Raw genomic sequence first — 14,556 nt, 5'->3', positions numbered from 1 at the left:
AACACACACAATCTGTTTCACTGTTTCATCTGGGGGGGGGGGTTTAGACACAATGTGAATTTTGTAGGAAATAAATAAATCACCCCGGTCAACATCATATGCCGACATGGATCTGTGTGTGTGCAGTGTAAGTGGATTTAGCTTCTTTTTTTCCAAGACCGAACCAGGTGGTGCTGAACTTCCTGTGAGGATGGAGGTTATTTATATATTATGGTGTGAGGAGGAGCTGCAGTCTCACTCTGTGGGGCCATTTAACGGACATCATCGGTCCACATTCGTTTCTCAGTGAGAAACAAAAAAGGGAACTTTAGATATCTCTTTGTATACTTCATAAAATTACAACAGCCATAAAGAATAAATGTGTTTAAATTAGACTCTGAATGATATCTGAACAAACACCTCTGTAGATACCTTCAGAGGATAGAGAGGAGTGAACGTGGAGGGTGTGGTGGATGTAGAGGCTGCAGGAGACGATATTTATGGATCCAAGCGTGAGAAAAAAGATTGTTAAATAAAAACGTCCTTTAGAGTAGTTTTGAAGACACAGCAGAAAGAAAAAAAAGGTTTGACAACTTTCTTTTTCCTGCCATGATTTCAAGGTTGTATCACGGGAGTTAGAGGGAGAAGAAATGTCATCAAGGTTAAAGCGCCGACGGTTTGAAAATGTTTTACCCGATGTGTGTGCGAAAAGACCCAAAATGAACACCGGGAAGTCGACTCCCGGAGAATGACTCAACCTGCATTTGATCAGGAGCGATTCTCTCTCTTTCGGCTTTTTGGATCCCTAGAGGCGATTGATCATGTGACCTGTGATGGAGCTGTTTACATGTAGCTCGTACTACACGCCGCCCAGCCTTTGAAACGCAAAAGAGTTGCTTCAAACAGAGTCTAGATGTGGAAAAGTTTATATATAATATATATATATGATATGATATTCCTTTATTTGTCCCACAGTGTTTATATATATTTATATTATATATATATCTAAATATATTTATATATATATTTATATATATATAAAAAACACTGTATATCGAGAGAGAGAGAGCGAGCGAGAGAGAGAGTCTTCTTGTTGCCTGTCTTGTTAGTACTTGACAATGTTTAAGAGTATAATCACTATTAATTGTTAGACATTGTATATGTTATCTTATGTTTTTAAGTTTGTTTTATGACATCTGCCTCTCGGGACTACAGATGAAAAAAAATAGGCTCTTGGCTAATAACTCTAGCACGTTTACAGAAATGTTTTTATTAATTTGCACTGTCTCTTATCAAATAAACCAAAGAAGAAGAAAAAAGAGAGAGAGAAAGAGAAAGAGAGAGACGAAGAAAGCAGCTACTTAAGTTCTGATGAAGCTAACCGGCAGCTTAAGGGCGAAGCAGCCGAGGCGTCGACTGCCTGTTGTGAACAAAAATGTCCTCCGCAGGCGGCGAGGGGACATGGCTGTCGCCGGGAATCCCTCCAAGAGAACAGTTCTGAGCACGGAGACGGTCCGGGACGTGGAGAACCAGAAAAGACCAGAAAGACCAAAGTGCATTGTTCAATCGTGTTGAAAAACGATCCCACATCACAAGGAAGGAACTTAAACTAAGACAGCTTTTCCTTGTGAGGAGACATGGTGGACAATCAACAACAGAAGAAGCATCCTTATCTCGTCCGTGACGCCACAGAGCAGTCGCTTGTCGATGGCGCCCAACGTGGCACCCTCATGGTGGAGGACTGGAGAGAGTGGGGACCACACTGCACCACCAGTGGGATTCAAATCCGAATAACTGGCTGAGTCGGACTGAAATCGAATTATCCGTTTCATGTCAACACCTTTGTTCGACTATGTGCGGTCCGACTACGATCCGATTAACACCCCTGGATAACTCGATCCGATCCGGTTGATAATTCAACTATCGCGGCATGTAACGGTGAATTGGATTAGGAACTGGACTTTGCGTCTTTGCGCATGCTTGAGATCCCGCCGCCCTCCTCCCTCCCTCCCATGTCGTGACCCGGAAGTCGAAAGAGTCGAAAGAGACGATAATGTCACTATTAACATCATGCAAGAATAGTAGAGGGATGTAGCTTTGCCTTGCTCTCTGTTCGCCATCTTTCTCGAAATGTTAATGTTGTTGTTGTTGGTTGTTGTTGGTAGTGGTGAAGAGGTCAAGCGGAAGTGGCTGTATCACCACGAGTTGTAATGAAAACAGCGCCACCTATCGTATCGGATATGACATGCTTTCGGCCAATGATTCGAATTACTCACTGCCATGTATATTGGGATAACAGCAGATCCCCCAAAAGATAGCATAGTCCGACTAAAGCAAGATTGGAATTATACCATCATGTAAACGCACTGAGTGTGTGTCACAGCTGGGTTAACTTGTTTGAGGGGGGGGGGGGGGGGTAGTTCCACCACAACCAGTTGTGTAAGGTGTGTGTAGCCCAGCCTGTTACTTGCAAAAAAATCCTCTCTACTAAGGCGAGCAAAGCAGTCGCTATACACGCGTTCGCTGTAGTCATTGTTTATTGCACATATCATTTGAGTTATTTACTCAAAAAACAACCTTGGAGCGACATGTGAAGTGCTGGTGCGGCACTGGTTGTGTGATGATGTCACCAAATGGACCTGGGTTGTAAGCAGTGGGCTCTGTGCAGTGTTAGCACCATGAACAGCAGACACATCACTAATCAACATACTGATTTTTCTACAACCAGAATTGTGACTCTTCACCAAACTAGAGTCACGCATCGCTATAATTTAATTAAAAAACACCCGTTCAGTCACTTGTAGGTTTATTTAGTCTAAAGAAACACCTGGATGGACCTTTAGACCCACTCTTCTCCTCTAGATGGAGCACATTCTGCAGCTCAGCTTCTTCAGGGTCATGTTCGTCAAGTTGGTCGCAAACGGATGTGTCGATTACTCTAAAAAATAAAACCGCAACATCATTTTGTAAACAACACAGATGTTGATTGTAATTAGTATAATGAGTCGTGGGCGGGTTTAAATACGTTAGTCAAATAGTAAATATGCGTTATCCTTTTCAATCTCTTTTATTTGTTGTTGTCAACGAGCGGAAGACAAAAAAACAAATCCGAGCTTTTATTTTGTAAGAAATTGCACATCCGGTTTAGTAACGGCTGGCTCGTGCTAGCTTGATGCTGGAGCTCTTTGTATGACTGGTCCGCGAGGCACCTCGGCACCGAGCACACGCGCGGCAGCAGCAGCGGAGACAGCGGCATAGAACCACCGGGAGAGACAGGTCCGACACCGAGACACGCGAGACGCCAACGGATTCAACGATTTCCCCCCCTAAACCACCGTTTTGTTTTTAAACGCTCGGTATTGAAGAAGTGGGTTTACCGGGAAGTTTTTCTACTAACGGCATGAAACCCGGTGCCGGGAGGAGAGCATCGGTCTAAACTTCACGTGCGCTCGGTCCAGGTTAATTTCGCCGACTTATCTGCGTTTATTGCCCCCATAAAGAAGCTCGTTTTACCGGGCCGGACGGTGTTTTCTCTTGTTTGGCCGCTCGCGCACTCGCCGAAAAAGACTTTCAACTTTGTAAAAAAAAAAAAAAAAAAAAAAGCATTCAGGTTTCCAGACGTTCACGAGAGGGAAGAAGAACCGCGAAGAGAAGGACGGACGCAGACGTGGATGTATCCGCAGCCATGGATGTAACCGTTTACCCGCCTCCTCCTCAGCCTCTGTCCGCCTCAGACCACACCAGGCTGGGGCAGCACTCCTACCCTGACCCGGCCTTCGGGACCAACAAGGTAAGCCAGGACAGAGGGACCCTCCGTAGACCCCTCGGTAGACCCCTCGGTAGACACCTCCTGCTCCCCGTAGTCTGAAAGATAAAAGACACCTTTGTCCTGTCCCACTTTGGTTATTACCCCCCCCCCCCCCCCCCCCGTATTCATTTATCTGGCCCCGCCAATTAAGTGGTAATTAATAGCTTTATTAGCCTCCATTTACACTTTGAACATGGAGGTAACTACACCCGCGTTACCGTCTCTTGTGGGCACGTCCCCTCAGTTCACTGTGTTGCCAGTGATGTAATGACACCCTTAATTAAAAACCTCAGCAGCTGTAATTGAAAGCTAATTAAGTTTAGATATGCACCGAATCACAAGTACAAACAGAGGAAGGGTGGCGAGAATGAAATTAACCTCCGTGGATTGGGGAGGGGAACAAGCATTGGTACCTTTTAAAACAAACGTTTTGTATGCTTTAAAAATAGTTCAGACTGGAGCGCACTCATTTGAGTTTTGATGATGCTGTAGTTAATTGGTGTCCGGGGAAGCTGTCTTTCTCCCTCCAGAGCAAGGTCAAAGGTCAGGGTCAGATTGGCCACAGAGAGGCGGAGCTTGTAGGGATTCAGTGTGTTGCCACCTTGAGAGACCCTTCTAAGGCAGGATGATTATATACAATTATATTTGAGCAGCATAGAACAATCTGTCTGTCTGTCTATCTATCTATCTATCTACATATCTATCTATCTATCTGTCTTTATCTATCTATCTCTCTATCTATCGATCTCTCTATGTATCTATCTATCTATCTTTATCTATCCATCTATCTATCTATCTCTCTATTTATCTATCTATCTGTCTTTATCTATCTATCTCTATCTCTCTATCTATCTATCTCTCTATTTATCTATCTATCTATCTGTCTTTATCTATCTATCTCTATCTCTCTATCTATCAATCTATCTCTCTATCTATCTGTCATCTGTCTTTATCTATATATCTCTATATCTCTATCTATCTATCTATCTCTCTATCTATCTGTCTATCTGTCTTTATCTATATATCTATCTCTCTATCTATCTATCTATCTCTATCTATCTATCTATCTCTATCTCTCTATCTATCAATCTATCTGTCTTTATCTATCTATCTATCTGTCTATCAGTCTATCTCAGAGTGAGGTGTCTCTGCACTCTGACACTGATTAATTGCTTCATTATTTAACTAGTTGCAGCTGATGAGTCGCTATTAGCGCGAGTGACAGATTAGTAAACTCTCTTAAATCTCCGCACAACATGTTGATTGTGTTGTTTAGTTTTGCAGCATTAAGATGAATAAATACAATTTCAATACAACAATATCACACGTACACAACACGGTTATGTACGTGTGATATATATAGATATATATACTGAGATGTACTTTGATACTTTTAATTCACCTGCTGTACGGACTCCTCTGTCTCTCTATTCAATTTACCAAATATATTTCAATTAGCAAACCGATCCGTATACTCGTGTCACACGAGCAGCGGGGCGCTCGACTCTAAACGGCGTCGCGTGGCGTCCTCGCGCTCGTACTTCATCGTCGCGTTGGCGCCGCGGGACCAGAACCCACTAAAAAAACACTTGTGATCCACCTCCGTCACGGAGTCGTGTGGACTCTGTGATGTCAGAGGATGATGTCATCCCTGAGTGGCTGCTGTACAGTTTAATGATTGATGGGATTATTCACAGGCTGGTTGTTTGATCCCCCACACACACACACGCCTCGGCAACAGCAGCGTGGCGTCGACTTGTGGCTACAATAACTTTGAACAGAAAACGCTGGGTTCAAATACTCTCTGCCAGCGGGCCGCCCGCCTAGAAGTGCCGCAACACTCGGTTCCATGCGAAGCTCAACAGAGCCCAAAATATTAATAAATAGACACCATGAAACCTCCCCAATTCATGACTTGTATAAAGACAATGCTGTTGTATTGGATAACATGTTTTATGTTCATGTTAAAATATGCAAAGAGGCATTATCTGACTAAATATTTGCCAATTTGCATCCATGTTCAGAACATCGGATGAAGTAAGGTTCAACATTCATGGATTATCAGATACCAGTCAAATGTTTTTTACAGAGGGAATTTTAGATATCACTCCATAAATTACAACAGCCATTAAAAATACATGTGTATAAATTAGGCTGTGAATGATATCTGAATAAACTCCTCTGTAGATACCTTCAGAGGACGGAGAGGAGTGAACGTGCAGGGTGGTGCAAGTGTGAGAAAATAGATTATTTAAAGAAAATGACCTTTAGAGTTATTTTGAAGAGACAACAGGCGAGAAGGGTGAACAAATGTACGCATGGAAACCACCACGAAACTTTCCCCGTTGACAACTTGAAATATGCAAATGAGGCATTACTTAATAGAAACTTTAGCTGAAAACCTTTGGACGTAAATAGACATAAATAATCAAATAAACTCCCATATTTGGTGTTTAGTCTGGAGGACTAATTTGAAGCAGGTTGTGGGTCGGTCGTGTGTTTCAGGGTGTACTTCTAACCCTAAACCTCAACCTCCTTCAGCAGAATCGTGAAGAAGAAGTTCCACAATGCGACGCACGAAGGAGACTCAGAGGGTCACGGGACTCGGGTAACGGGACTCCGGTACACGGGGACTCCGGTACACGGGGACTCGGGTACACGGGACTCGGGTAATGGGACTCGGGTACACAGGACTCGGGTAACGGGGCAACGGGACTCGGGTACACAGGACTCGGGTAATGGGACTCGGGTACACAGGACTCGGGTAACGGGACTCGGGTACACAGGACTCGGGTAATGGGACTCGGGCAACGGGACTCGGGTAATGGGACTCAGGTACACGGGACTCGGGTAACGGGACTCGGGTAATGGGACTCAGGTACACGGGACTCGGGCAACGGGACTCGGGTACACAGGACTCGGGTACACAGGACTCGGGTAATGGGACTCGGGTAACGGGACTCGGGTAATGGGACTCGGGTACACAGGACTCGGGTAACGGGACTCGGGCAACGGGACTCGGGTACACGGGACTCGGGTAACGGGACGCACTAGCTCCAGCTTTGACGGACACAAACGTCTCCGTAAAGATCTCGGGGGGAAACTAAAAAACCAAAACATTGAGCTGTCTAGTCGTGATGTGTAATTGCCGGTGATGTCCAACGGAGAACAAGTGTTTATTTTGTACGCTGTATGTTAAAACACCAGAATAGTCCAGCATGGCATTATAGTAGATCCTTTACACCACATCTTTGGAGCCGACTGTGACCTCTGACCTGCAGCTCGGGCAGGAGCGGCGTATCCCGCCCTTGTCTTTATGAGATTATAGTTCTACATATACCGGGTTTCATTTCACCCTCGCTATTTAATGACTGTGCTGGATGCCACAATCTGCTGCTTTTAATCTCTGGATCCAGCATCATTGTGGAGAAGTGTGCGTTGCAGTGCAGCAGTCGCATTGTGGGCTTTCTTCTTCTTCTTCTTTCTTTTTCTTCGTCAGTGAGTATATTTGTTTCAGAAAGAGGGATGTGGAGAGAGAGAGAGAGAGCTGTGTGGTGTGGTTGGGGGTAGGGACTGAAGAGAGAGAGGGAGAGAGAGGAGAGGGTTGTTGGGGGTTGGGATGTTGTAGATGAGAGAGAGAGAGGGGGAGAGAGAGAGAGAGAGAGAGCAGTGGGGGTGGGGCCACTAAGGTTTGTACTATATTTCTCTCTTTTGATTCACGGCTGTGTCGGCCTGATAGAAGAGATCATATTACTGTGTGTGCATGTGTGTGTGTGTGTGTGTGTGTGTGTGTGTGTGTGTGTGTGTGAGCAGAGACAGAGAGTATATAAAAAGAGAGAGAGAGAAATGCACAGCAGAGGAAAGAGGAAAGGAGACAGGAAGTCAGAGAGGATAGAAAGAAGCAGAGAAGAAACAAAATGAGAGAAGAAGCCAAGAAGGAGCAGAAAGAGGTAGAGAAAAAGAATAGAGAGATGGTGTGTGTGTGTGTGTGTGTGTAGGCGTGTGTGTGAGAGAGAGAAAGTGGAGGCTCCTCCCACAGACGTGTTAATGTAAAGATGTCTATACTTTTTACCGTTTTAATTACACGGAGCAAAGCCTGTGAGCAGTGGAGGTCTCGGCCGGAGGCATCAACACCTTTTCATTTCCACACACGTTTGACATTTCTTTTCTTTCCACGCAGCGTGTTCCTAATGATCCATCATTTCTTCCTCTTAACTAAAAACGTCTTTCTCTAGTCACGCGCTCGCTCGGCTCAAGACGGGCAACGCGGCCGATCTCGAGGATTGGGTTTTAAATTTCCGATTAGTTACCTTTTGGAAACCGAGGTGTACTTTTTCAAGAGCGAATCGTAACGCACCGAAGAATTCACTCCACCCCCCACACACACACACTCAATAGGCATGGCGTGTGCCCTTCATTAAGAACTACTAAGTTGGCCAACGTAGAGATACGTACATTAGTTTCTCAGGAGGTTTTGAATCATAAACCAGAGAAGGAAACATTCCTCCACACTCTCAATCGGTCATTTCGATACTACATTGTATTTAAGGCCTTTAAGGTATTTCCCCGCATCTGAAGTAAGATACTTTATTCATCTTTCTTCTGTGGATGCACATTTACAAACGAAGTAAAGCTTTTCTCTACCTGTGAAATGGGTTTTATGATTGTTTTGAGGTTTAAATGAAAGATGGTGGGCGTCATAACAACAATTACAACCAAAGATAACTTAAATACACTATAGTAGTATATCGTATAGTATAGTTTCCCCTCTGACCTCAGAAGCATCCTTTACATCACTCGCTCATCATTTGCTGCAGGGGTTAATTATTCGATAGTGTTGCGATGTCATGAGGTGTTTCTTTCTTCGTGGTGGGAAGACTTTGAGTACCTAACTAAAAACGAGTGAAAGAAGAGGAGACACTGGATGTGTGGAGTAGAGAGAGAGAGAGAGAGAGAGAGAGACTTATGTAAACATGATGATTGTGAAAGCTGGGTGAGGTATTTCTTAAGCAAATAGAGAGGAAGAGAGAACGGGGAGGAACAAAGAAGGCCTCAGTCAAGAACAGGAGAATACAGACCAAAGGAGAGCTGCTACGACGGCAACGCAGCGACGCAGAGCTGGTGAAACGGCGAGCGCCGTGGTCACACCTCACCGTTCAGCAGAGCGGCGGCGGCCGTCACGGTTTTACACGATGCGGTTCCAGAGGGACGCACGTGTGGCGTACATCGTTATTCCGGGGGTGGGTTTCTACGTACGTCTCGTATCGCCTCTCGAACGCCGTGTTTGACGGCTCTGGTACCTGCTCCTCTTCTCGGGGCGGCGGTCGTGACATCATCACCTGAACAGAGGCACGTCTGTACTTTCAGGGTTCGTACGGTCATGGAAAACCTGGGAAAGTCATGGAATTTTGAAATGGTCATTTCCAGGCCTGGAAAAGTCATGGAAATGTGTTATAATCACATGTTCATTTACGGCGAGTTTGAAATAATGAATACGTTTTTTTAAAGAAAGACGCTCAAAATATAAGCCGGCGTACGCTCTCAATACGCACAATTTTCAAAAATGTTCATGTTTATACCGAGATTTCAGTTTGGTCATGGAAATTTGGTTTAAAGTCCTGGAAAAGTCCTGGAAATCCATCGGTCAAAATGTGTAAGAACCCTGACTTTGTTGTAGTTTTTTTTGCGGTCGCCCGCCTCGTTCAAACCTCTGTCGGGTGGATAAAAAAAAAAGCTGCGCTCGCTATCCACGACAACTCGTCGCGATTCTCACCGGCCAATCAGCGGCCTGCTTTGTTTGAATTCTTCTTCTCGGAACATCGGAGCGAGGTAGCACTTAAAATAAATCCACAACCTTTGCTCATGGAAACCTGTGAATGTTCTCATGTGGTACGGACCGGACTCCTCCTTGTGAGAGGGGTTAACAGTTTGGGGAATTCCCTGCAGATTGATTTAGTATTCACCTGCAAGCTCTGTAGTTATTTGCCAAAAACTGTGAAGGTGTTGGTGGGACAGGACGTCTGGTCGACATTACCCGGAGGCTGCCGCACGCCCCTTGCCACGGAAGACATTTTGACATGGGAGGAAAAGGTAGATAATAAAATGGTGGCTGAATTATTGAGTTGTTTCTGAGTCCTCATGTCGCACACGCGACTAATAGCAACATCCCTCACAAGAAGAAGTTCTGTTGAAGCCTCCTTCATTCCTTTGCCCTCTGCGCTGCTGCTCATATAGCATTTCATAAGCCCCGCCTCCTCCTCCGCCGTCCACCCGGAGGCTCACCTTTGGGTGACAGTTTATTGTCGTCTCACTCGGGGCTTCGTTTCACCGGCGGGGTGTATTCAGTGTTCGTGAAATAATAAATCTGCTCCCCAGTGCCAGGTGGCTGACTCGGCCTCCTGTACATTATCGTCACTGGCAACAGGATCATCCACCGCACAGCAAACCCCTTGTGGCAATACCGACGTCATTCAAGAACAATTTTTGTCAGTCAGGATTACAAAGATTAGTTTGGATGGATTTGCCAGTCATTTAAAAAAAGGTCTTTCACGTACAAACAGCGACGCAATCGGCTCGCCTGTCTGAACGCTGCTGAACTTCCAGGGTTCAGGGTGGAAATGAACAGGATAAAATGAACATGTAGGGGTTTTTTATTTTATTTGATTGGATTGGAGTCAATCTATTGTCATTGCACAGAATACAGGTACACATGCAACGAAATGTCTTCTCTGCATTTAACCCATCCTTATTATCCTTATTAAGGAGCAGTGGGCTGCAGCGATGCGCCCGGGGGTTCAGTGCCTTGCTCAAGGACACTTCGACTTTCAACTTATATGGAGAGCGGGGATCGAACCGACAACCTTGGGGTTGCAGGACGACCCCCTGACCCCACTGAGCTACAGGCGCCCCCTGACAACTAGCTGACAATGTGTGCCGTGTGCAAACTTCTGGTTTACAGTAAACAGCAAATTTATAAAATATACGTTTTACAATAGAGACGGAATGGAAACGGTTTCCATTGAAACGCCTCAATCAGCTGGAGCCCTCATCGTTACATCCAGCTGAAACAGCAGACGGTGTTTTAAGTACCGTGCACGTTGCTCGAGGCTAACTAACTGCTGGTTGACTAAAATATGGTAACGCATCTCAAATACAGCCAGTCCACTCCTCTGATCTCGATGTCTGACAGCATGCAGGGCTCCGGCTGCACCAGGAGGAACAATGCACTGCATGCACAGCGGGGACATCCAACTGGATTCCTGTTTCACGGATGCTGGCAGATTATCTGTTCATGATGGAAGAATGCACAGCTGCTACACTTAAAATACAATAAAAGTACAATGTTAATGTTTATATTGGGAACATTTGCAATTTTCTTCATGGAAATGTTGCATCCCTTTGCAACCCAAATCAGATCCTCTTTTATTACATTGTACCGTACCTTATTGTACATTAATGTACCTCATCGTACCATATCGTAATATACCATACCTTATTGTACATTAATGTACCTCATCGTACCATATCGTAATATACCATACCTTATTGTATCGTACTGTACCTTATTGTACATTAATGTACCTCATCGTACCATATCGTAATATACCATACCTTATTGTATCGTACTGTACCTTATTGTACATTAATGTACCTCATCGTACCATATCGTAATATACCATACCTTATTACATTGTACCGTACCTTATTGTACATTAATGTACCTCATCGTACCATATCGTAATATACCATACCTTATTGTATCGTACTGTACCTTATTGTACATTAATGTACCTCATCGTACCATATCGTAATATACCATACCTTATTGTATCGTACTGTACCTTATTGTACATTAATGTACCTCATCGTACCATATCGTAATATACCATACCTTATTGTATTGTACTGTACCTTATTGTACCATACGTTATCGTACCGCACGTTATCGTACCGCACGTTATCTTATCGTACATTATCTTACCGTACATTAGCTTACCATAAATTATCGTACCATGTGTTAACTTACTGTACGTTAGCTTACCATAAGTTATCGTACCATGTGTTAACTTACTGTACGTTAGCTTACCATAAGTTATCGTACCATGTGTTAACTTACTGTACGTTAGCTTACCATAAGTTATCGTACCATGTGTTAACTTACTGTACGTTAGCTTACCATAAGTTATCGTACCATGTGTTAACTTACTGTACATTAGCTTACCATAAGTTATCCTACCATGTGTTAACTTACCGTACGTTAGCTTACCATAAGTTATCGTACCATGTGTTAACTTACTGTACATTAGCTTACCATAAGTTATCCTACCATGTGTTAACTTACCGTACGTTAGCTTACCGTACGTTAGCTTACCATAAGTTGTCGTACCATGTGTTAACTTACCGTACGTTAGCTTACCGTACGTTAGCTTACCATAAGTTATCCTACCATGTGTTAACTTACCGTACGTTAGCTTACCATAAGTTATCGTACCATGTGTTAACTTACCGTACGTTAGCTTACCATAAGTTATCCTACCATGTGTTAACTTACTGTACGTTAGCTTACCGTACGTTAGCTTACCATAAGTTGTCGTACCATGTGTTAACTTACCGTACCGTACGTTAGCTTACCGTACGTTAGCTTACCATAAGTTGTCGTACCATGTGTTAACTTACCGTACGTTAGCTTACCGTACGTTAGCTTACCATAAGTTATCGTACCATGTGTTAACTTACTGTACCTTAGCCTACCATAAGTTATCCTACCATGTGTTAACTTACCGTACGTTAGCTTACCGTACGTTAGCTTACCATAAGTTGTCGTACCATGTGTTAACTTACCGTACGTTATCTTACCATATCTTACCGTACCTTATCATACGATATCGTATTATATCGTATCATAGCGCATTGTACCGTATGTTAGCATACCATAGCGTATTGTACCGTACCTTATCATACCATATCATACCGTACCATATCTTATGGCCCCTTTCTGGTATCGCATACTTCCATTGCCCCCCCCGCCCCCCCCCCCCCATCCCTACAGCTTTTTAACTAACTAACCACAGTGTCGGCATCTCATCTAATTATCTATCGGAACACAGCCAGTCAATCTGTCTGTCCGTCTGTCCCTGTTGGCCGCCACTCCCGCTACTGAACACCTTGCCAGACTCCCCCCCCTCCCCCCAAGCCTGCTGATGATTGGGTGACTTTCAGCCCTGTTGCGTGTGTTTTTGGTGTGTCTGAAAGCGTCTCAGTTGGTCAGATCATGGGGACGCTGCCATGAGGGACTCCTGGTTGGTGGAGGGATGCCAAATGGAGCAGATGGGCGGAGATAGAGACCTGCCAGAAGAGACTAATTATCAGGATTTAGTTTCCAAAACAAACATATTGCAATCAAATCACATACTGCAATCATTGCTGCATTGTTATCTGTGTGTGTGTGTGTGTGTGTGTGGATACATTTAAATGATGATGTCATATGTCTGTTCTGACCCCGTGACCCCTGTACCTTCGTGAACTTGACTTGATGCCAATCAAATATATTCTGTTAATATGTGATGCGTCTACTGCGTACAGTACAAGTTGTTAGATTTGGGTTTTAACTTTTAGAAAAACAATCGTTCTCATGGAAGAACACTTTAGTATTCTCTCATCTTCAACCTTTCTGCCGTAAATTGCTGTTCTTCGCTGGATGAATGCCACCGGATCACGACGAGGAGCTCGAGTGATATTTGAACATCAGCGTGAATCCTAGCTGGCAAGTTTCAGTTTTTATTTAAAAGTCCAGCTGACAGAAATCAGCAATTGAAAATTGAAAATCTGGCAAATGTGACAGAAAGAAAAGACAAAATGGCGCCACATGAAGTCACAAGTTAAAAACATCTTGCTTTAATTGCAGTATAGCGCCCCCCCCCCCCCCCCCCCATACACCTTCAGATATCACAATTAGGTGCAACTCTATTAATGTTTTCCAGCAGGGACTGTCTGAAAATGTGCACTATGATCCCCATAATTACCAGTTATCACCCCCCCCCCATTTCTGAGGATTTATTGCCAGATTTATTCTCCGGAAAAATAGAAACTTTTTCGATGAGAAAAAAAAAAAAAAGAATATTTCACAACTCCAAAGACAGTTGAGTACAAAAAGATCCATTTAGTGAAATATCATTTATTCAGGAAGTATTGAACCATTACCCTTCATAGGGCCATTGCTCGCCTCGTATTGTGTTATTCATTGTGTTAATGGAAGACTCTGGGCCATAGTCGGAAGGTGTTTTGGGAACGTTGTAAGTTGAACCTGAGCTCCTCTAATAGGCGTAATAAACGGTACGACACTCAGACCCCGAAGGACAAACATGTTCCTGTTAAAACCCATAAAAAATGTTTCATCCCATAACCATTACAGTATAAAACAGATATTATATTCTATCAGGCTTTCAACCTGGAGCCCGGCCTCCAAATTTAACTTTACTGAATGTTCCAAAACGTATTTAGTATAGAGGTTTATGCTATATATATATATATATATATATATATATATATAAATAAATAATTGAATTGCATTTAAATGGTTACAATTATGAAAAAGAATGAATATTTAGAAAAAAAAGTGTAATATTAAAAACATATTTTAAAAAGTATGTTTAAGTTAACAAGTAGGACTTTCTTTGCTTTTCTTTGAGATATCAATGAATAAATAAATAAAAAATACACCTATTAGTTTTGCATTTTCTTTCCACAAAAGGCATCAGTGGCATTATGTA

At 43.5% G+C, this 14,556-nt stretch overlaps 1 protein-coding gene across 2 annotated transcripts in view; it reads left to right on the top strand.

The window, feature by feature from the left end:
- Positions 1 to 3,203: 3,203 nt before the first annotated feature.
- The window catches only part of tox (thymocyte selection-associated high mobility group box), a 62,810-nt gene continuing 51,457 nt past the window's right edge, over positions 3,204 to 14,556 (top strand). For both annotated transcript variants that reach the window (XM_056421224.1, XM_056421223.1), the window contains exon 1: positions 3,204 to 3,769. In XM_056421224.1, the coding sequence (XP_056277199.1) occupies positions 3,665 to 3,769 (105 nt within the window). In that variant the 5' untranslated portion in view covers positions 3,204 to 3,664. The remainder of the gene's footprint in view (positions 3,770 to 14,556) is intronic.

The sequence above is a fragment of the Pseudoliparis swirei genome, chromosome 8 (genome assembly GCF_029220125.1).
Source record: "Pseudoliparis swirei isolate HS2019 ecotype Mariana Trench chromosome 8, NWPU_hadal_v1, whole genome shotgun sequence".
In the NCBI taxonomy this organism is placed as follows: Eukaryota; Metazoa; Chordata; class Actinopteri; order Perciformes; family Liparidae; genus Pseudoliparis; species Pseudoliparis swirei.
This window is presented reverse-complemented; position numbering and strand designations above follow the sequence as displayed.